The sequence below is a fragment of the Terrapene carolina genome, unplaced genomic scaffold, assembly GCF_002925995.2.
Source record: "Terrapene carolina triunguis isolate 2854851 unplaced genomic scaffold, T_m_triunguis-2.0 Scaffold95, whole genome shotgun sequence".
Classification (NCBI taxonomy): Eukaryota; Metazoa; Chordata; order Testudines; family Emydidae; genus Terrapene; species Terrapene triunguis.
The window spans coordinates 36,281,192-36,304,552 of NW_020664446.1; the positions used below are offsets into that span (position 1 = coordinate 36,281,192).

General features: G+C 38.7%; 1 protein-coding gene across 2 annotated transcripts in view; it reads left to right on the forward strand.

Moving 5' to 3' along the window:
* PRKG1 (protein kinase cGMP-dependent 1) overlaps positions 1–23,361 on the forward strand; it is an 893,233-nt gene that overhangs the window by 627,209 nt on the left and 242,663 nt on the right. For both annotated transcript variants that reach the window (XM_026650906.2, XM_026650905.2), the window contains exon 5: positions 8,848–8,911. In XM_026650906.2, the coding sequence (XP_026506691.1) occupies positions 8,848–8,911 (64 nt within the window). The remainder of the gene's footprint in view (positions 1–8,847; positions 8,912–23,361) is intronic.

The window sequence follows — 23,361 nt, forward strand, 5'->3', positions numbered from 1 at the left end:
TGGTCAAACCCCAGCTCCCCCTCCCTGGACATCCCCACCAGGCTCCCTCTAGCCATCCCCAGCTGGCTCCCCAGCAGCTAGGTTCAGCCTCCAGACAACCCAGCCCCCACCCAACCCAGACATTCTAGCATCCCCTAGACACCTCTCAGCATGCACTCAACTACCTAGACTTCCAAACATCCTCCAGCACAGATGCACCCACCCAGCCTCCTATCCACCATAGCGGCAATGATTTGTATATTTCCATATCCTACCCAAAACTGGGATGTACTGATCATAATCTGAAGTGTATAGTTATATGCAAATTTCTTACAAATATGTACATTGTCTCTTTAAATGTTTACATGAAATGTCCCACATGGAACAGCACAGAATTTGGCAGCTATGGAAATAAGGGCCTGATTCTATCAGCCTTTCTTGCATTGGGTTATACTTTACTTGGCAAGCAGTCCCACTTATTTCTGATGGATTGTGTTACACATACCAGACAATATGTGTAAAGATGACAGAATCTGGCCCGCAAGGTAAAAGTAGAAGCTAAGTCTCTACAAGGCTATTTTCCATTGAAAGAGGTGTCAATATTCTACAGATAACTTCCTTCATTATTTTTCAAAAGTATTTTGTATAAGCAGATCAGGTAAGCAGGTAAAAAGTAAATTGTAAAAGAACAGAGGTAAAAATGGAGAAGGTAGTTTTAGGTCTATGCAGACACCAGCTGGATTGTGTGTGGTGTGCTGCTTTGATACTAGTTCTAGTTCCAGAAGGCAGAAAGAACACTAGATCGAGGATATCACAGTAAATGTATGTTTTCAGACTTCAGTGGGTAAGGTTCAGCTCAAGTTATTTCCTTCTCATTTTAAGGCCATGATTTATCACGAGGATGACTGTGCCAGCAATTTATTCCTTGACACTACTTGCAGACAACTGGACAGCTGCCAGTTGGATGGCATTTCTAGATCGAGTTCTTTAGAATGTAGTTTTTTGCCAGTAACCTAAATCAAGTGTCAGATTCTACTCGGCAATATTTATCTTGAAGTCTTTGAGCTCAGAAAGGCAATGCCCTTTTGGCATTAGTGGGGAAAGCACTTTCAATGCTGTGAAGAAAGGATAAGCAACTTAAGATACTTTGATCCTCAATCCAGTGTGTTGATACAAAAATTAGTTTCAGGCAATGAGCACAGACTGCAATTTTATTTCCTTGTATTGATTTATTTTGAGATTTAAAATGCACCTAACTGTGTGGCCTAGGTGAACCTATTGTAACAACAATTGCATTTATTACAATATAAACCAATGGGAAATTATGAAGTCTTCCTTTCGTAATTAACCCACTAGGACTATCTGTAATACACATAATGCTATACATACCCTCCTTTCAAAAGCTTAGGAAAAAAAGATTTGCAGGTTTTGCAGCATGCTCTTGAAAGTCAATAGACTTTTTCATTCTTGAATTGAGAAGGGAAGTTAGTCAAGGGCATCTTACAAAGAATACCCTATTTCCAGCCTACTTCAGTTTAAACCATGCAGTGACTGCTTGAGCTGATCTCAACTGCTTTGACACCACACAAAGAGATAGGTGGTCTCTTGGAATCTAAACAATTTAAATGCTTTATAGGTCAAAAACAGCACTTTGAATTATACCCAGAATAAAGTGGAAGCCATTGCCAGCCTCTGAGCAAGGTGTAGTATGATTTCTGTAATAGGCACTGCAAAGCAAGCAGCCTTCTATATTCTACACTTCAATGCAGAGCACATAACAGTAACCCAAAAGAAAAAAATAGGAATCTTAGGTATCTGATATCAGAACATCCAGAAGGAGTTTGATAGCCACATGAACCCAGGTTAGCGTGACCAGAGAGCAAATGTGAAAAATTGGGATGGGGGTGGGGGGTAATAGGAGCCTATTTAAGAAAAAGACCCAAAAATTGGGACTGTCCCTATAAAATCAGGACATCTGGTCATCCTAACCCAGGTCACAAACAAGGGAGCCAAAACAGCCTTCTCTGTTTCTTCTTGTTTGTTCCTCAACCTATAAGCATGTCCTCAGCCTGTTGTGTTGCATCTCAGCACTAATCCAAGATTTCTTTGTACAGATGTGTTGAACGGGTGGGGCCAAAGAATAGAAACCCTTTGAATGCCATATTAAAAAACCCTCAGAGCTGATGAAGAGTAGCACAGTACTACTCCTGGGATCTTTCAAAAAGAAAAGATCAGCTAATGGAGAAGCCATCTACCCTGCAGGGTGTATTGGCAATCAAACAACACGTTGTGGTTAATGGTTCTGAAGACAGCAGATAGACCAAAATGTCTTCATGGACATTTGAACTTCATTCACCACTAGGAGGAAATTATCAGCCAACACAACCAATTCAGTTCTCTGTGCATACCCAGACTTAAAACCTAAAATCACTTGGTCAAGAAGACTAAAGGAATTCAAATACTGGTGTTCATCGTAGCTTCAATAATGGCAACAATTGCTGTCTATTCTATTAATTCAGTCATCATTTTGACAAAGCTTAGCATAATCTGCACATTGGGAAAAGACCAAGGTTTATTGGCATTTTTTGTTAAAAGTCCATTTCCTTCCTTCAAATTCCTGTCTTGAATAATGAAAAAACTAGCCAGGTAGAAATACATACAGAGGTGTAACATCTTGTCAGTGCCAACATTTCATATGCTGACATTTCTGAATAAAAAGCTGCAGCTCCTCCTGCTTAGCTTCCCAGACTCAGCTGACATTTTGTAAATGTAACTCTTAATCACACACCACCACTGCCTTTAAATGTTTAGCTTAAAGGCATCTATTAATTGAAATTGGTGTAAAGTTTTTCAGGAAGGTCATTTATGTTGCATGCTATGGTTTCCTACTATGGTTCAGAACTGAAGTACCCAAGCAGAATTTTATATTCAAGCGTCAACAATCCACCAGGTCTGCTAGTGTCGGCTCTGCAACAATATCTATCCCCAGTTATTAGTGCCTAAAATGGTCAGGTACATTGTAACCTGATGTCATGTAGAGCAGACACTAGGGGATGGATTTTCAAAAGTGCTGTGCTCTCACTTCTACAACTGATGCCAAAGGAAGCTGTGCGTGCTCAGTATCTGAGAATCTGGATCTGGGATTGAACAAAGTCTCTTATCCAAAAGCCCTATACAAGATGTGTAAAAGATTTTCCATAAATGTCTTTGACTACAGGACTTGGCATATAAACATTGAGGAATAGGTAAAAACTATGCAAGTCAGCACAGTTTTAATTAAAAATCCAGGAAATTAAAACTGATGATCTTAACATAAAAACGGAATTAGTAGCTCTGATCCATAGCCTCTTACAAACTTTGCTATGGATATGTTTGAATTGATAACCACTAAGTACTTCTCTTGCTGTCTTTATTAGTTTGCTGCATACTTTTTGAAATCACATCTGAACTGGTTATGTACAACTTCACTCCTCCAGTTCTTAACCACTAGTCTGAAAATTAGTTACTATGCAGGGGTCCCATCTCCATTCTCTGAACAATGATTTCCATTAGATTTTGGGGTATGCAAGTAATGAAGGATCAGCCTAATCAAGTATTAGCATTCATTAGGGACAGATAGATTGAGTACCTCTAAGAGCATTCCAGCTTTGCCTTATGTAGCACCATCTCAATACCTGCAGTATTTCCTACTTTTAGTACAAAAAATACCTAGGCAATAATATAGATGTTGACAAACTGTGATATAACCTAAGTCAACTGGAAAAAATAGTGTTCACGGTAAATAGTTCAGGGGAAAACATGAATGTACCTGAATGAGCATTGCCAATCTGCTATAATGATGAGACAGCCTGCTGGAGGAGTCCATGAGGTGGGAGGTGAGAGTCCATTTGCTTCTACGTGGCTGGCCAAGAAGAACCTTGTGGTTCAGAAACCCATCTCTGGAGTCCAAGGAGAATCAGTACCATTTGTTTCTAGATAGCTGGTCCAGAAGATCCCTGGCCTTCAAAAGCTCTTTAGACACTGGAGGGAAGGGGGAAAGGAGAGGGATATCAAATTTCTCCTGCTCTGCAGGGAGAATATCTACAGAAAACAGGCAAGTGAAAGAGTTTGGGATTAGGTTCTGCAAGTGTGTTGAATTTTGTGACCTCAATTAGGTGTCATTCCCCTAGTTAGCATGAACTGATGCCTTTCCATTTAAGATGTTACTTTATGAGCTTGCATTCTAATCTTTCTTTTTCTGAAGATAACAGATCTTTCTTTATAAATTAACATTACATCCAGAATAATGTTTATTCTGTTTTACATATTTTCAGACTTTGCCTTCTCCAATTTTAAGCAATCAACAAAAATAAGGTTTTTTTCTACTTGCAGCCTTCTAAAAACATATGTAAAAAGTTAGAAAATATTAATATTAAGCCTTGTATCAAACCCAGTTATTATCTTTCTACTATATATCTTTCTCTTCATGACCACTTTTTTCTTATCTCTTTGCTAATGCCATAGTCCTCGCCTATATTATTCTTTTAGAGTTTAGCTAAAATTTTCAAACATGGTTGACTAAACATGGGTTCAGGTGCCTAATTGAGGGTGCTCATACTTGAAAATATTGGTCTTTGTAAGTAAATCTGTAGTATACCGGTAATATAGTATCAAAAATGTTCCTGAAATCCAACTACATCTATTGTTTTTCCGTATCTATCAATTTGATAATATCAATGGAAGAGTTATTCATGATTTCTTATGTATCAAGTTAATTATCCAATACTGAGTTATACATTTATAATGTTGCACATTTCATAATCTTATTCACCTTCATAATCTTGTTCCTTATCAGTGTATCATCATCTCACATTGCCATCCTCATAAAATCAGGCTCACAGATCGATAATTGTTTTTTCTATTCTGTTTCTTAAATATATTCTTTCTAAGTTTTTATAAGCTTGTCAATCATTGTGGTATCTGAGCATCTTCCACAATGTAAATACAAGCTAACTGTATTGCCACCCTCCAGTCATTTAGAAGCACTTTGGTCCTTTCTGAGCTATCATAAATCCTTTCTAAAGGCTTTCTGTTTACTAAGATATTAATTTTGTAATTCTGGGATATAATTTATTTGGGACTTGTGCTTTGTCAACATTTCTAATTGTCTAATTATCTGCTCCATTGCAATGAAAAAGCTTTAAACATTTCCATCCTTCCTTCACCCTTTTCTGTTGTGAACTTAATTTGTTTAAGTACCCTAAGGCCTTGGCTACACTTGCGAGTTACAGCGCAATAAAGCAGCCCCGGGTGCCCTAGCTCACTCCCCGTCCACACTGGCAAGGCACGTAGAGCGCTCTGACTCCGCAGCTACGGCGCTGCTGGTACTCCACCTAGGCGAGTGGAATAACGTTTGCTGCGCCCCCACTGGAGCGCCACGATGCCAGTGTGAACGAGGTGTTGCGTTACTGCGCTGTGATCAGCCTCTGGAAACATCCCATAATCGCCTTAAGTCAAGTGACCACTCTTGTCATTATTGTGAAATCGGCTGCAGGAATGCGGAAATGCCCTTTCAAAGCTCCATTTCAGAGAAGCCAGCTGCTTATCAGCGCCGAGAAAAAGCAAACATTTACTGTTTGCTTTGAGTGAGTGAGAGAGAGGTGAGGGGGAGGGGGATCTGAACTTATAAGACAGCATGCTGACACACTCTCAGCACCCCAAAAACCCACTCTTTCTTCCCCCCACATACACACAACACACTCCCTGTCACACTCCACCCCCATTTGAAGAGCACATTGTAGTCACTTGCATGCTGGGGTAGCTGCCCATAATGCACTGCTTCCAATGCCACAAATGTGGCCACGCCAGTGTGCTTGAAGCTGTCAGTGTGGACAGACTGCAGCACTTTCCTTACTGCGCTCTCCGAAGGCGGGTTTAACTCACAGCGCTCTACATCTGCAAGTGTAGCCATGCCCTAAGCTTTCGACAATAGGACTATTTAGTTCATTCAGATTGTTTGTCTGATACAACATACACAAAGACATTTTTCTTACTTGCTTAAGGAACAGGCTTCATAAAGGCGTTTTCTCTACAACTTAGACTGTAATGGATCTATTACCTTCATTGTAGCATAGTTCTGTGTCCTAAAAGGGAAATTACTTTCATTAAAAATGTGGCATGCTAAATTCTGCCCTAATTCTGATTTAGGTGGAGTTTTACAGTGCAAAATTTTGGACAGCTATCTTTTGTAGGAAATATTACACTATCAGTTCATTCTTTCTGATTCTTCTTGTGAGAATGGTAAAGCTGGAATAATGAATGTCTGTAATACATGGAGATCAAGGCAACACATAATTTCTGTCCCATCTCTTTACTTTGGTCCACAGTATAGTAGCAGCAGTGTACCTCCAGTAGAAACAGTGTTTTGCAGAAAAAATACTGTGAATGACAGAAGCTTGGACTTACATCTTGGCAAATTTAAGGGTTTTTAAAATGTATTTATTACTGGAACAGTAATAACTTAATTACTCTGACCACTTTTGCATCATTATTTTTATAGATTAGATGGGATTCATATATTTAGATTTTTGCTAAAGCCTTTGGAAATTACTCTCAGTTTCTAAGTGATCCAAAGCCCATTGAATTCAATGGAACGATTCTCATTGATTTCAGTAGGCTTTGGAACAAGTACCAATTGTACATGTTATTTATCTCATGATTTAATCAGTGGCCAGTTGTACCTCAATTAGTAATTAATAATACACAGTTAATTTATACATATTACTAATATTTAATAAATAATGACTGCTTCTGTGTACTTTAAGAACTTACTATAAACCATGTCATAGAACAAATTAATTTTAAGCTCATAAAGGGACACATTCTGGTAAACACATGCTCAAAAATGTTCATTGGGAGTTTCACATGAGAAGGAGATTTGGCCCCAATATATATGATACTGTTACTATTTGGTATGGAGCATATTATAAACTACCATAAATAGTGTTAATTTTCTGTTAATTTGGAGATTTATCCTAGGAGTATTTAGCAGCCACAACTCCCATAAACAGCCATGGGAATTACAGATGCTTCACTCCCTTGCAGGACTGAGGACTCACAGGAGCCCAATTCTGTGAGGTGCTGAGTACCTTTAACTACTTTGATGTGCAACAAGAACTGCCTCTTTCACCCCCTACCCTAGCATTAGGTTGCTAATGTGGGCTACAATCTGTGGCTATGGTACTCAAAACAAGTATAATTGGGAACTGGAACTTTGGGATCTTTGGTCCCTCCCTGGGCCGTCTCTGGGTTACCCCTTGACTTTCCACACTGGACTATATGGGGCTGCCAGGAAATGATCTGTGCCTCATTTCGGTGCACGGACACCCACGTGTGGCTGTCCTACCAGCAAACCCCCAGCACAGTCCTTGGGGAGGGTTTCTGTGATGCAGAGAGCCTTCTGTTGGCTCTCTACACTATGAAAGAATTCTATTTCTGTGATCTAAAAAAGCCTGAACCCACATCTACAGAGGCAAAAATGACTAATTCATTTAGGGTACAATTTACCCTGTATAGAGGGCCCACCCAAAGCCTATACACTGCTCATCTCCTGCCTACATTCTGTTCTGACAGCTAAAGTAGAATGTAAATGATTGGTCTTGGGCGGGCCCTTTTCACAGGATGAATTTCATCCATAATTTACTGCATCTACTAGCCCTCTTTAATACAAATATTATTAAAATGAAGAGAACATAGAAGACTAATATGTCAATTAGTATGATTATAAAAATATTTTAAATTGGCATTTAATTCAAAGAATAATGTATTTATCAGCGAAGCTTTACAATGGTGTTAACGTTTAAATCTAAAATAGCATTGGAAAATCCTATTAATCAAAGTTAATGAAGAGCAGGGTGGGGGAGGGTTTAAACTGTAACACTTTAAAAACATCATATGAAATTTATTTCAAGTGGTTTAAAAGATAATTTAAAACATAATCCCAATGTGGACACGTCTCTGTGCTCACTCTGAAATGAACATGATTTACATGAAGGAAAAATAGTGTGATGGGAGCAGAGACAGGTCACGACCAGGGACCCAGGGATTACAAATGGTAGTGGGAAATGAGCCACCTTTTTAATGTTTTTGTTTACTCCTGCTCGGCAATCAGAGCCAAGATTTACATAAATAAGACCTTAACATTCGTCTCCTATATTCTGATTTTGGCTCCTAAATAAATGCGCTAATTTTCAAAAGTTTGGAGCATGTAGTAACTCTCATTGACATGAATTGGAAGCTGCTGGGTGATCAGCAATTTTGAAAATCAACCTAATTATTTAGGAACCAAAATTTAGATTTAGGAGCCTACATTTAATTCTCGTGTTTGAAAACTTTGGCCCAGATGTTGTCGCTCGCTCAAGTGTGCATAGGAACTGCACTTAGAAGAAAGTGAGAGCAGGGGCAGTCAAGAAGACAAGCCACTCGGAAGAGTTTGTAGCATAGTTTCATTTAGCTGATTCCCAATATGAATTTTTCAGAGGATATTCACATTTCACCTTATACAGGAAAGGCATAGCTTCAAAATGTTTATTCCATGTAGCTTACTGTCCTGTAACTATTGAATGCCTAAATTACACCAAGGAGACAGAGAGAAATAAGAATTCACTGTGTATGCTGCTTTTATGATGATCAATCCTGAAGAGTTATGCTTATTAAGCTAAAATTGGTATTCTGGTCTTGATGTTAGGAACTACAGGACAAGATTGAGTCCATATTGATTATAAATAATAGAGTAGTTTGGCACTTGTGGAACCTTGTTGATTAACTGACTTTATGAAATAAACTAACTTTATTAATTAAACAATAGTTCTTTTCCATTTTATATTACAGTGTTCCAACATTCCAGAGTCTTCCTGAAGAGATACTCAGTAAGCTTGCTGATGTCCTAGAAGAGGTAAGTGATTTTAATTCTTGGGGATAGTACAAGGTCCATGGGCTATAGGTCCTCTTGTAAGAAAATCTTCTAGGCTCTCTTCAGAACTCACAGCTTCACAGTTTTGTTCCAGATCGTGGTTATCTGTTCCATTATTTAGACATAGTGAACTTGATTAAACCCTGAAGGTGCAGATAGTGAAACTTGCATCTTTCTGCATTCACTGGAGGACAATATCAGCCTTGGAGGAGGGTGGTAACAGTACGTTTGTTGCTCTCCTGTTGAGATTACAGCAGGGTAGGACAGACGTGTCCTGATATAACAAATGCCCTGCTGGAAGGGTCTGCCCAGGAGCTATACTGAATTAATGTTTTTCCTAGATGAAATCCTGACTCTGCTATAACCTGTAGGATTTTTGCTACTAACTTCAGTGAAGCCAGGATTTTATCACTACCCCCTTCACATCTTTCTGGTCTGTGCTGCCTGACTCTGGCCCTCTCCAGTGGAGTGGGGATTGTGGCCAGCCTGCTCCACTGCTCCCATTCTCTGGCAGACTTTCCACCACCAGGGTCCAGTAGCCTAAATCAGGCTCAGCATACAGATTTGACTCATTTAGTCTGAGAGGGAAATCACTTAGCATTTAGGAAACTGATCTTGGAAGTTTCTTTGCTAATTTAGGGCCTTAGCCTGCAAGTTGTTGAATGTTTTCAACTCCCAAAGCAGTTAGTACATTCTAGGAATCAGGCCATTTCAATACTCTCTTGGCTTATGAATTTGTTTTCACTTTCCTTCTGCTTTGTACATGTGCCCCACAAAATATATTTTGAGTTAGTCTTTGTATAAAATCTAGCAATAAGTTCGATATATTTAGTGACATGCTTTTAATGAGTCTCCTGAACAGGACTTGCAGCATTTTTGGGTTCCTGTTTGCTCTCACAAAATTAATTTAAAATAATTGCATTGCATATCGCATAGTTTGTATTTGCCTACTTAACTGCCCATTTTGCGCATCAGAATTACACACTTCTGAATATTACAGGCACAATTAATGAGACCCATTACAAATGTAACCTGTATGCTTTAAATGTGTTTGATTTTTTTTCACAACTTGACCAACAAAACCAATCTTATAGCCCTGTGGCAAACGAATGAAGGCATCATACTTAAATAGTCATGAAAAAAGCTAATTTTGTTAACTTCTTTTTAGTTCTGCAACCTCCATTAATGTGCTGTTGCTTTTCCTTTGATTTCTTTTATTTAATATGTGAGAAAATTCTGCAACCTCTGTTTTTATTAGAAATCGAAGCAAAGCATACATTTGTCAAGCAGCACAATAAAGTACTCGTGGGACCTTTTTATTTCCTGTGCTGCTGCCGGAGAAATGTTTGTAGTATTTTGAAAAATAACCATAATAATTCAGAATGTTATAAATAAACCTGTGCCAAATTAAATCTGTGTGTATCAAAAATACATGCTTAATTGGAAATAGTTCAATTTATTTGTATCATTTTCACAATGTTAAACTCTATACATCAATTTTAAATGGAAATGCATAAAGTCAATAGAATACTTTTCTAGCTACACATTAGCTGTCAGAAAAAAACAACATGATGAACAAATGAGACACAAAAATATAAAAGTAAGTATCCCTGGGAATGTATATCTAGGATTACTTCTGTTAATCTTGCATATATGAGTAAAACTAGCAAGATTTGGATCTTTAGTTTTATGTTGATCTCTTGCGCTATAAGAAAATAGCTATCAAGAAAAAGGGTGAAGTATAGAAATAAGCTGAATCCTAATTGGAAAACATAAAAGAAACACAAGTTGCATAACATTAATGGAAATGATGTTAGTGCTTTGGTAGGAAAATATATCTTTTTCTTTTTAAAGTGGTTTGCCCTGTGTAACCAATACCTTCATGGAGCCAATTATTTAAGGCTAGACTGTACATTCCTCTATCAAAGTAACTGGAAGTTAATCACATCTAGTCTGTACTAGATGATCCATTAGAGAAGTTTCCAACAGACATTTTTACATTTCCTAAGTGGTGAAAAAACATTTTTGCTTTTCACTGTGTTATTCTTTGTTTTCATGTAACAAATTCTTCATAAACTATAGAATCACCTGTAGTACTTACTTCAAGGCTATATACTTAATGTTTTACAAAATCAAACCTATGTAAATGAATTAACAAAGTAATTGTATTTTTATCTTAGCTTTTATTCTAACAAGAATTGAATGAAAGTGACTGACTTGGCACAGTGTGAGCCAGGGAATAATCTCACTCTTAATGTCACAATTTAATACACTGTTTCTTCTTAAGAAAATCTGTGAATAATGAAGCACAGGTGCACTACATTTTTCTAACGGCTTCTAAAAGAGCCGTTAGCTAAAACCCAGAAACTAAAGAGCTGCATTTTTTATCCATTATCCAAAGCAATTGTGAAAATGTTAGGAAGACAGTGAGAAAATGACCGTGTATGATAACATGACCACACCTTTAAAGTTGATAGAAAAATTAAAATGACTTATTTAGCAGAGATAAATTGAATGTGAATTAACAAAACATGAGTGCAATTCTCCTCTGTCTTCTAGTGGTTTCACACTAATGTAACATCACTGCAGTCGCTCATGATTTATACCAGAGTGAAAGCAGAACCAGGCCCATTGACTTGAATGTGAGCAGATTTGAGCCCCAATAATTTTGTTGTAATTTTGTCATCTAATTTATTCATATTAACTAGGTAAATTTTATCTTTACCTGCACAGATTGAATTTGACTACAAATGCTGGGCATAATCCTTATATCTGAAATCAATTCTGCTCTGTTACTAACCCAATATCGTTTAGAGCAGCCTCAAAGCTTCAAACTGCACCAACTGGTAGTGGCCCCCAAGGGCCATTATAACAACTGGGGATCACCAGAGAACACTGAATTCTAAACACACCATTGGCATCTCCCTAAAGAGGCACAGAACCAGAATTTTAGCTTGCTGGTTCACACCAACTTTCTGCCCTTTTCTGATGCTAGATTGATGAAAAGAGGCTAGAACAGAGCAAAAGAATTGCTCTGTTTTGTTGTTGTTGTTGTTTTTTCTTGTTAAAATGATTATATTCATATATTTTTTTGAAAATGTGTGAGACTGAAGTTTTTATTACCATTTTTCAAAGTGTTTGGTCACAGCTGATTTTTTTTTTCATTTATTTCAAAACCTGTGAACCTTTATGTTTTCAGGGTTTGATTTATGTTGTTTTAAACTAAGTCATAGTTGTCTGTGTTGAAGCAGGTCTTTCGGGTCTCTCACTTTATTGGGTTATTTTTCCTTGGGCTTGCCAAACATGCTAACTCTGTCAATGAGTAATATGTTTCTGTGGCTTATATGAGTCTTGCACCTATTTTTTCTTTTGTGAATCGCGGCTGTGCATATCATCTTCTAGTTGGTGGTTATTTATCTGTAATAATAAAATATAGAGATACTTTATATATGAAAAATGCTGTACATATTATCAAAAAGGCATATGGCTGACTTTTTAACATGACCCGTACATGCCAAATGGGATGCATAAGTGTATTCTGAGTCTGAAATGTGTTGGGATTTTCCATTTGGTTTATCCAGAACATCTCATCCAGTTCTGGGAGAACATTTCATCTAGTTCTCTGGGAGCCCAAAAAACTCAGTTCAATTCCAGCTCATCACTCAGATTACTTTATTAGACATGTAACAAATCCGTGCTCATGCTGGCCAGGACCAGATGTAAGGGGTTTAGTTTCATGGTGAAATCCCAATTATGTTACACACCACACAGTTTATATACATTTTTCCTAACTACTAACATCTGAATTTCTTGAATCTAATTGGTTTGGACATTGTATGGATCATGTAGGAACCAGTTGTTTATGTCCTTCCCTTATCTGCATTTCAAGTGTATCAGTTATCCCACTTATCTCAACTAGACCTGGAGATACTGTCTCCAGGACAGTCTGTCACACCCTTGTTTACAGATTCACTCAAATCATATGGCCTGTCCACCTTTGTTTACAGTTTAACCTTTCACTCAAATTTTACTTATGTCCAGCAAGATCTATGCCTACAAAATGGCACCCAATGGCTTTTGAACTCTACCAGAACGACTATGCAAACAATACACCACAATATAAACTCTGCTTCCATAGGCATGCCAGCCCACGACTTCTTCCTACCCATCTACTCTCCAAATTGAACAAGATTTTAGCAGTAGGAATAGACCTGAATGGGCAGATTAAAGAGATGTTAAAAAAAAAAGTGGTGACAGGATTTGTCAAGAGCCTGGACAGGAGGGGAAAGGAGAATAGGTAAATATGGTTGTCTGCCTACATATGTACAGTGGCTATATAGTCTTGTGTTTGCCTACTACCAATGTAAAATCTACTTTCCAAATAAACTCTGTTTAACCAAAGGAAACTATAAATATTCAATTCCTATAAATATTCATTGACCATAACAATTATGTACAAAATGAGGGAAATTCAGTGAAAAATGAATGGTTCACAATAGTTCTATAGATAAGATAAACATTTAAAAGTCCTTCAATATATAAAGCTGAAACACCGCATGCAAATATACTGGAACTCCCCCCCCCCGCCGCCCTTTTGTTGAGGGATTTATGTTTTTAGAGGAAGTCTTTGTTTTAATAGTTTCTATTTCCCTTAGCATATTACAAATTGGCATCACTTAGTTTTTCCTCATCATGCAGTTAGTACCTCACTTAAATTAATGTATGAAGAAGACAGATGATGTTTCCTATTTAGGAAACTTTAAAAGAAAATGTATTAAACAGTTCCCTTTTAATAATATGCATAACCAGTTCTTGTCTTCTAGCAATTCTTTACCATGTATGCGATTTGGAAACAGAAAAGGAATCTGTGATGAGCTCTAAATCAGCTCTGTTGAAAATGTTAGAACGTACTTTGAAGAGCCATAATATGCATAGCAATTTACTGCAATTGATGTGCTTTGCAAACAAATAATGACTCTGTGATGAACTGCAAATGAGTTGCCTACTATCAACATTTTGAATTCTATTCACAAAATATTTATGGTATTAAAACATCCCTCATATTATGGTAAACTGGGGAAATGTTTTTGAAAACTGATTGGTACATCAGAATCTCACTTTCTTCCTGTAAAACTATCTTCCAGAAGTTATCTCTGGTCTCCTGGGTTGTGGAGCAAGCCAACTTCATACCACCACTCAGTATCTTATCTCTGTTTTCCATCTTTCAACCCTCTCTCTCCCACAAACACCCATATACCTCATGCTGGAAACTACCCAAGTTAACTGAAGTCCTAGTATCATAAAGGTTTGTATAGCCTCTTAGTAGAGGCCCATTTCCTGGAGGGCTTCAATCTTGAAGACAGTGAAAACTTTAGCTTCATATACTCATTTGTTTTGGTGGAAAGAGCAGGGGGAAACTTTGACTCAGCAAATACTTCTTTACTTCCTGGCTGAGCTGTGGAGCAACCCAGAGACCCATAATCCTTGGGTCACACAGACTTTTAAAAATTCTTTCTTTGCCTGATTGGGGGCAATCAGACAGAGATCAAACTCCCACTCCTGCACCCATCAAGCAGATATCACTAAGTGTTATTTCCATGAGTCTGGCTGGCTTCAACTTACCTGGTAGAATCTGTAACTGCTCCTGGGAGTTTTACAGCTACTACTGAGAAAGAAACACCCCTCCAGAACAGAGATCAGCCTCCATGGCTGCACAGTCAGTTATGGTATTGAAAAGACAATCACAGAGCTATGTAGAAATACTACTTTACTTTCTCCAAGCTTCAGATCCTCTATCTGGTAGGCTGAAGCTTCCACTTCCATTTTTCATGTAACCAGGAAAAACAAGGATTTTACCATATTTGTTAGGGGTCTCTCTTACTTGAGTTATTTTTAAATAAATGCATAGTTAGCAAAGGCATAATGTAAAAGGAGCAACCACCAACCCAATGTACAGTTACAAGGGTGACAAATGTTCAGTATCCTGCACTGGTGTGTGGTGGCCTTTTACACCTTTGACTCCGATGAGGGAGTGCTTCATTTGACATATTTTCATTCTGCATAGGCTCAGGCTTCTGTCATTCATAGACATCGTCCCTGCTCGATCAAATAGAGTAGGGATCCCTAAAGAAATGGACCCTGTGTAGTAATGGATCTGAGCATTCACACAGGGAAGGAAGAAAATGAGCCACTACCTCTGCTACAGGGAGGGAAAAAGAGCACTGATCAGATCCCTTCCCACCTGAGACATGCAGGAGGAAACTGACTCTTCCTGAGGAACACTTAGTGCTGTCTGGGAAGCGATAATAAAGGGACTAATAACTGGGAGAAATGTAGTTATGTCTTTATGGCAGGATATCCAGTGGTAAAAACACACCTTTTCGGTGGTAAATGCCCAATCAACACAAGGCAGTATAGTTTTACCGTGAGGTAAGCGAGGGCATGGTCAACCATTGGCATGGGGTATAGTGTCAGCATGTCACCTTGCTATCTTGCAGTAAAACTACAGATGCCTTGTCTCCTCCAGGATTTTACAGTAAGATAACTATCACACACTAGTTATTGGGCTGTAAAAAAACCACTTTTTTACCTAATAGTGAAAACAAATCCAGAAGTGGTGCACTTAACTGAAATAGCAAGGGGCAGAGGTGGTATTTCTGTCCACTCCATCTACTTTAAGAAGGAGAAATGTAAGGCTAAGGCCTTCTGTCAAAAAATAGCACAGCTTTCTAGTGATCCCTGCCAATACGATAACAGGCAGGGAGTTCTGGAGAAGAAAGCATGCTTAGTAGTAGCCAGCTGGGGAAGACAAGGATGAAGCATATTGAAGGCAATAGAATGACTCTTGTTAATTTCAGATTGAGATAAATCAGTGAATGGAATTTTATAGGAAGTCATATTTCATATTTTTTTTTGTTAAGCACTGGGTGCTCTTTTGATAAATTATGTAGACATAGATTATGTAGAGTATTTATCCACAGGAGAGTGGGGCTTGTGTTGAAATATTAATGGGCTAGATGTGCCCTGCCACCATGTGAGTATGCATTGGGGAGCACAGAAGGATGTAAAGGACCCTTTGCCACTTTGCATGCTCATAAACATCTAAGCATAACTGCAGTCCTTAAATTCCCCTGCATGCAAGGGCTATGCCAGAGGGGAGGGATAGCTCAGTGGTTTGAGCATTGGCCTGCTAAACCCAGGGTTGTGAATTCAATCCTTGAGGGGGCCACTTAGGGATCTGGGGCAAAATCAGTGCTTGGTCCTGCTAGTGAAGGCAGTGGGCTGGACTTGATGACCTTTCAGGGTCACTTCCAGTTCTAGGATATCTCCATATATTATTATTATTAAGCACCACTGGTGACAACATCATTCCACCAAGACCAGAAATGGACAGGAAGGAAGGTGACCTGTCCTGCAGAAAGCACACTGTACACCTTTTTAAGGGGTGGTACAGTGCCCATATTTCCTTATTTTGATGAACAATGCCTAGGAAGTGTAATCAACCAAACGTGTGGTAAGGCAAGAAGTGTTGAGTGATATTAGTATCTGAAGTAAAAATAACTGTGGGCTCAAGCACTGGCAGTGATAACCGCATCCTGCAGAGAGGAAGACCAGAAGTGGACTTGTTTTTCATATTAGAGAGAGAGAGAAATGTACAAATACCTAGGAGCAATAAAGCCTGAACCTTTATTTATTTTGTAACCACATCCAGATTCACTTGTAGAGCCAAGGTAAGTAGATATTAAGCCTTTCTTCTAAGAAAAAGAATAGATTCAAGTAAATAAAGAGAAAAAGAAAGCCTGTGGCTTCAGTAGTAGTTTATTAATGTATTTATTATTTGGATTTATAAAATATATAAAAAGCACCTATCCAAGGCTCTAGATGCCTTTGTCATATACACAAGCACAGTAATACTACAACAGAAAATTAAATAAAGCTAATTCCCAAAAATCAGGAAGGGAGGGAATAAACACTTGACCCACAAATCCTCAATGTACTCCTCATTCCCCAAAAGTGTGAGAAAAGAGATCAACTGCTCAGTGTCCCAAAGTCAACAGTATAACAGGTAACAACGTTCAAATGAAACATTTTCTCCTGGGGAAAATGGGATTTCATTAAAATCAGATTTTTCCACTAGAAAAATTTTGATTTTGATGGCATATACCATGAGGAAAATCTAAATGAAACACTGTTTCTGGTCAGTTTGACATTAATTTCTGTGTTTGCCAGAGCCATTATGGTGCCTCATGGGAATTTTAGTTCCAGGTCCCTGATGCCCCCATGCTTGCCTGCAGGGTTTTTGATCAACTGTAATCAACAAATTTGGGCTTTTGGTACAAGGAAAAGAGAGTAAGTTCCAAAACTGAGAGTGCTCCAAGAGCATGCTGTCTCAGTAGCTCCCTTTCTCTTAAAGTTAGAGGTTCTGGATGAGATACCTGCACTGATCTCAACTGCAGCAATATCTATGTTCTATGAAATAGGCAGGCGCCAAGATACTTAGAACTTCATTGGTCAAAATGAACACCTTCAACTTAACAGGTAGCCCATGCAAAGCAGGGAATATGTATATCATTGAAGAAGTGAGTCACCACAGTTTGCACTAGCCTGTTTTCATGCTGTTTTAAGATGCAACACGATGGAGGTCCTGGAGGCCACATTTAGGCTGCTAGGTAAGAGATTAAAGTCCAGGAGTTTATGGTAGCATTCTCTGACATGTTTCCAGTTCCATACACAGTGCCAATAAGATAGGCAGAACTGCAGGGTCTCAGTGTGTGGGTGAGATGATGGTGTTTGGAGGAGGGATTAAGGTTTATTAGGAACTGAGGAACCTTTTGGAAAAGGAGGAGCTTATATAGAAAAGATGGGCTCTACCTAAACCAAAATGGAACCAGATTGCTGGCATGTAAAATTAAAAAGGTCATAGAGGAGATCTTAAACTAAGGGCTGAGGGATAGCTGACAGGTATGGAGGAGCACACAGTTCAGACAGAGGCAACCCTTAGAGGAGGATTTACTAAAAGGGTTTGTCTATATCCTAGTAAAGAGGAGAGATAGAAGTTGATAAAGTACAGGTAGGAACTGAAGAGAAACAGTCAAATGAAAAGCAGTCTTATTCAATTACATTACATGAAGACAGACAACTTAATATTGAAAGTGCCTGTATACAAATGCTAGAAGTCTAAGTACTAAGATGAGTGAACTTGAGTGCCTAGATGAGGATATTGATTTAATAGGCATCACAGAAACTTGGTGGAACAATGATAATCAATGGGACATAATGTAATTAAATTTAACATCCTTGTGGGGTGGGGGAAATACCACAGAGACCCACCCCAGAAGCATTGAATTTCAAAAAGGGAATTACACAAAACTGAGGAAGCTAGTTGAAGGGAAATTAAAAGGAACTGCCTGCAAGCTGCTTGGAAGCTTTTAAAAACACCACAATAGAGGCTCATACAAATGTATACTCACCCCGCCCCCGAACCAAAAAAAAAAATGTAGATGCCACCATGGCTAAACAACAGAGTAAAAAAAGGGTAATTGGAGACAAAAAGGCTTCCTTTATATTTTGGAAGTCAAATCCTAGTGAGGAAAATAGAAGGGAACATAAACTCTGGCAAGTCTAGTGTAAACGTATAATTAGGCAGGCAAAAAAAAAAAGAATTTGAAGAGCAACTAGCAAAAGACAAAAATTAGCACATATTTGTTAAGTATATCAGAAGCAGGAAGTCTGCCAAATAATCAGTGGGGCCATTGGACAATCAAGGTGATAAATGAGAACTCAAAGAAGACAAGGCTGTTGCAGAAAAGCTAAATTAATTGTTTGCATCTGTCTTCTTTGCAAAGGATGTGAGGGAGATTCCCACGCCTGAGCTTCAGAGGGAATAAATGGAACAGGGCAATTGTTGAGTGACCCATCTCCTGTGACAAATCTAAGTAACTGAGCCAAACTTGAGGTGTCAATAGAGGAGGTTTTGGAATAAATTGATAAATTAAACAGTAATAAGTCACCCAGGACCAGGTGGTATTCACCCAAGGGTTATGAAGGAAGTAAAATATGAAATTGCAGTCCTACTAACTGTGGTATGTAACCTATCATTTAATTCAGCCTCTATCCCTGATGAGTGGAGGATAGCAACTGAAATACTGACTTTTAAAAAAGGCTCCAGAGACAATCCTGGCAATAACAGGCTGAACTTCAATACCAGGCAAATTGGTTAAAACTATAGTAAAGAACAGAATTATCAGACACATAGATGAAGATGATATACTGGGGAAGAGTGAACACGGCCTTTGTAAAGGGAGACCACACATCACCAATCTATTAAAATTGTTGAGGGGGGTCAAATAACAGGTGAACAAGGTCCTTTACCAAAGGCTCTTAAGCAAAGTAAGAAGTCATGGGATAAGAGGGAAGGTCCTCTCATGGATAAATGACTTTAAGAGATAGGAAAGAAAGGGTCGGAACACATGATCAGTTTTCACAGTGCAGAGAGGTAAATAGCAGTCCCCCCCCAAAAAAAAAATTTGTACTGGGACAAGTGCTGGTCCACATATTCATAAATGATCTGGAAAAGGGGGTAAACAATGATGTGGCAAAATTTGCAGATGATACTAAATTACTCAAGATAGTTAAATCCAAAACTGACTGCCAAGAGTTACAAAGAGATCTCATTACATTGTGTGACTGGGCAAGAAAATGGCAGATGAAATTCAGTGTTGATAAATGCAAAGTAATACATAATCCCAACTATACATAAAAAAGGATGGGGTCTAAATTAGCTGGTACCACACAAGAAAGACATCTTGGAATCATTGTGGATAGTTCCCTGAAAATGTCCACTCAATGAGCAACGGCAGTCAAAAAAGTGAACAGAATGTTGGGAATCATTAAGAAAGGGATAGATAAGAAGACAGAAAATATCACAATGCCACTATATAAATCCATGGTACGCCCACACCTTGCATACTGCACGCAGTTCTAGTTGCCTCATCTCAAAGATATATTAGAATTGTAAAAAGTCTAGAGAGGGCAACAAAAATGATTAGGAGCAGCTTCAATAGGAGGAGAGATTAAACAGACTGGGACTGTTCAGTTTTGAAAAGAGACTTTGGGATATGAGAGAGGTCTATAAAATCATGACTAGTGTGGAGAAAGCGAATGCAAGATCAAACTGTGGAACTAGTTTCCTGGGGATGTTGTGAACGCCAAAAGTATAATTGGGTTCAAAGAAGATTTAGAGAAGTTCATGGAGGATAGGTCCGTCAATGACTATTAACCAAGATGGTCAGGAACACAACCCCATGCTCTGTGTGTCCCTAAATCTCTGACTGCTGAAAACTGGGACTGGATGACAGAGGATGGATCACCTGATAAATTGCCCTGTTCTGTTCATCCCCTCTGAAGAATCTGGCCTGGCCACTGCTGGAAAACAGGATACTTGGCTAGATAAACCATTGGTCTGACCCAATATAGCCATTCTTATGTTCTTACCATGTACACAGCATCACACTACTCTAATCTCAAGGTGTTGAAGGCATGGATCACAATAGTTATCTTTAGTTGCTTCATTTAAAATCTTGTTAACCAAAAAACAAACACTAAAACGATTAATACTTCTTTTTAAACAAAAAGCTGATAGAACTGAGTAACACAGGAAAAGATCTGAAAAAGATCAAACAAACATGGTGAGTTGTGTTTATTAAAGCTGGACTATGCTTCTAAATTACTGACATAGTTTGCTGTAATGTTAAGAAAAAAAAACCTACATCACTCAGTTAAATGATATTCCTGTCAAATGCGTAAAGTTCTCACCTAGCTTTTCCTAATTAGAAGCCTGATCCAAGTAAACGTGAGATTTTCCATTGACTTCAACACACTTTGTATCAAGCCTTTCTCCCCCCCCCCCAGCACTTGTACTATGTAACATTAATACATAGCACAAATTCTCATGATTACAGTGTTTAACTGAAACATAAACTTCTAAATATAGTCCCCCCTCTCCCCTCCTCCCCCCCGGCAAAATTATACATGAACACAGATTAGAACAGCATTTCTCAAATGCGGCCACCGTGGCCGCATGCAGTCACTGGGGGCTTTTCTTGTGGCCACAGCCTCCTGGGTGCTGGTTGGGGGGATGGAGGCAAAGCAGCAGCTCCTCCCCTGGGGCTGCAAGGAAGGTTGGGCCCTGCACCCCTCTTGAGTCACACATGCTGGAGGAGCAGACAGCCAGTGTGAGTTCCCCACCTTCACAGGGGCAGTGGGGCTCACCTTCTAGCTTCAGCCTTGGGGTGGTAAGCTCTGTCCATGTGGCAGTGGGCTTTGAACTCTGGGCTTTGGCTGCATAGTGGCAAGCTCTGGCCACTGGACTTTGTGCTCTGGCCGCTGGGCTTTGGGCTCACCCCCCCTCCCCTTATTGCCCTTGGTCCCACTACTGCCCCAGACCCTTATCCATCCACCCCATCACCCCTGGCCAGCACTGCCTCCCTACCCACCTCCACATCCAAGGCTTAATTTACGTCCCAGCTTGCCAGGGCTGAGTAAGTCTGCTGTGAAAAGTGATATTTGTATGTTTGTTAATGTCACTTTTCACTGCCTTCCAGCTAGCTAGTAAGTCTGCTGTGAAAAGCGATATTAAGAAAAAAACCTGCAACCAAAAAAGCCTAAGAAACAACAACAAAAGACAAGAACGTTTTTGTGTTTCTATTCTGTTTAGGTCCAGTAAAGGACAGAGACAAGTATACATTATTATTATTATTATTATTGAGTCTGCAAAAAAAACCCCACCCTATATAAATAAATGACTATGATTTGGACATGTGTATGTGCGTATTTATTTGCTTTTCCTAAAGTTAATTAACTATTTTAGGAAAAATGGTCAAAGCAGCCACCAGCAAGAGTTGGTGGCCACACTCTGAGGCCACCAAAAAATTTGTTATGAGAACCTCTGGATTAGAACAAGAAAGATACACAGTGCTTGTGCTTAGCATTTCCTGGTTTTGCAAATATTTTGCTCTCTCTCTGCCTATAATCTCTTTCTTAGTGAAAGCTAGGGATCAAATTTCAGGTATCAGGCAATCAGATGTCTGTAATTCTATGCTCTTCAATGCATCATGTCACAATTACCTTCTAAATTTAGAACCCGCTGATATCACTGCATGGCACAGAAGATGATGCCTTGAGCATATTTAAATAATAACCTTAGGGGGAAAATGGATGTGAGAGAAATTTGAAATAAATAAGGAGAGAGGGTCTTTTTAGAAGCAGCAGCAGCAAAAATGCTTTCTCCATTTTAATTCTAAAAGATAAAATATGGCATTTGTTCAAAAAAAGTTACTGTAGTATATGGGCATTCTTATTGCCAAAAGCTGTGGATTATAGTTAGAGCTGGGCTATTCGTGGGAAAGATTATTCCTAAAAGTTTTGTTAAATTTTTGAAACAAATTTCAATTCTCCATGTTTGCATTCCTTTGTTAATAGCTGTTCATGAACATGCCTGCAAATTAAGTTTTGTTTGTACAAATGGTCAAGGAAAAACACATTTTGGTCCGAATCCAATTTTTTTATGACTAATCAAAATATAGTAGTAAGTGGTAGTACAAATAGTTTATTAGCCATCTAAGGTAAGACTTCTAAATTAAATGTTAGCACTATGTAGCAGAGCAGCAGCCACCCACCTCGGTGCACATGGAAATATATAAAGAGAGATGCTCTAGTTCACCACAGGTTACCGGGCTGTATACAGGAAATTACTGGATGAATTTCTGCAATCTGTATTATGCAGGAGGTCAGACTAGATGATCATATCGGTCCCTTCTGGTCTTAAAACTTGAGAATAATTGACTGTGTAGAAGATCTCACAACATCCTGTTTCTTCTGGAGTTTACCCCTCGTTAGCATCAGTCCCAGTGTGTTATGATCTGACCTGATTTGAAGTTAGGCATATTATGCTTCCTTTTTCACAGCAGAATGCAAATATTAATGAAATTCAAATTCACTGCAATTTTCCCATGCAAAATATGTAAGAAAAAAGGGGATAATTTAATAGGGCCACTTTTCTCAGGCATTTTCTGTTCTTACGTATATATGAACATGCAGGTGAATTCAACTCTTATGTACTCATATGTTACAAAAAACAGAGAGAGACACCAACAAAGCTACAGCTACACTGCATACAAAAAAAATAAAGACATTTGGGGGAGAAAGGGAAAATAGATATTTTCTCTGTAGCAGATCGCTGCTGCTGCAGCACTAACAGAAGTGCCATGGTGTGGTGATTTAACTGTGCTGGTGATGCCCATTTTAGAACTTACCCTGGTGCCTGCATTGGACTAAAAAGGATCATTTGGCACATCCTTTCCTCCCATCCGTTCTCTTCTCCCACTGAGAGTAATGATGACTATTAAAGAAATAGAACCATTCTTACTTAGCAC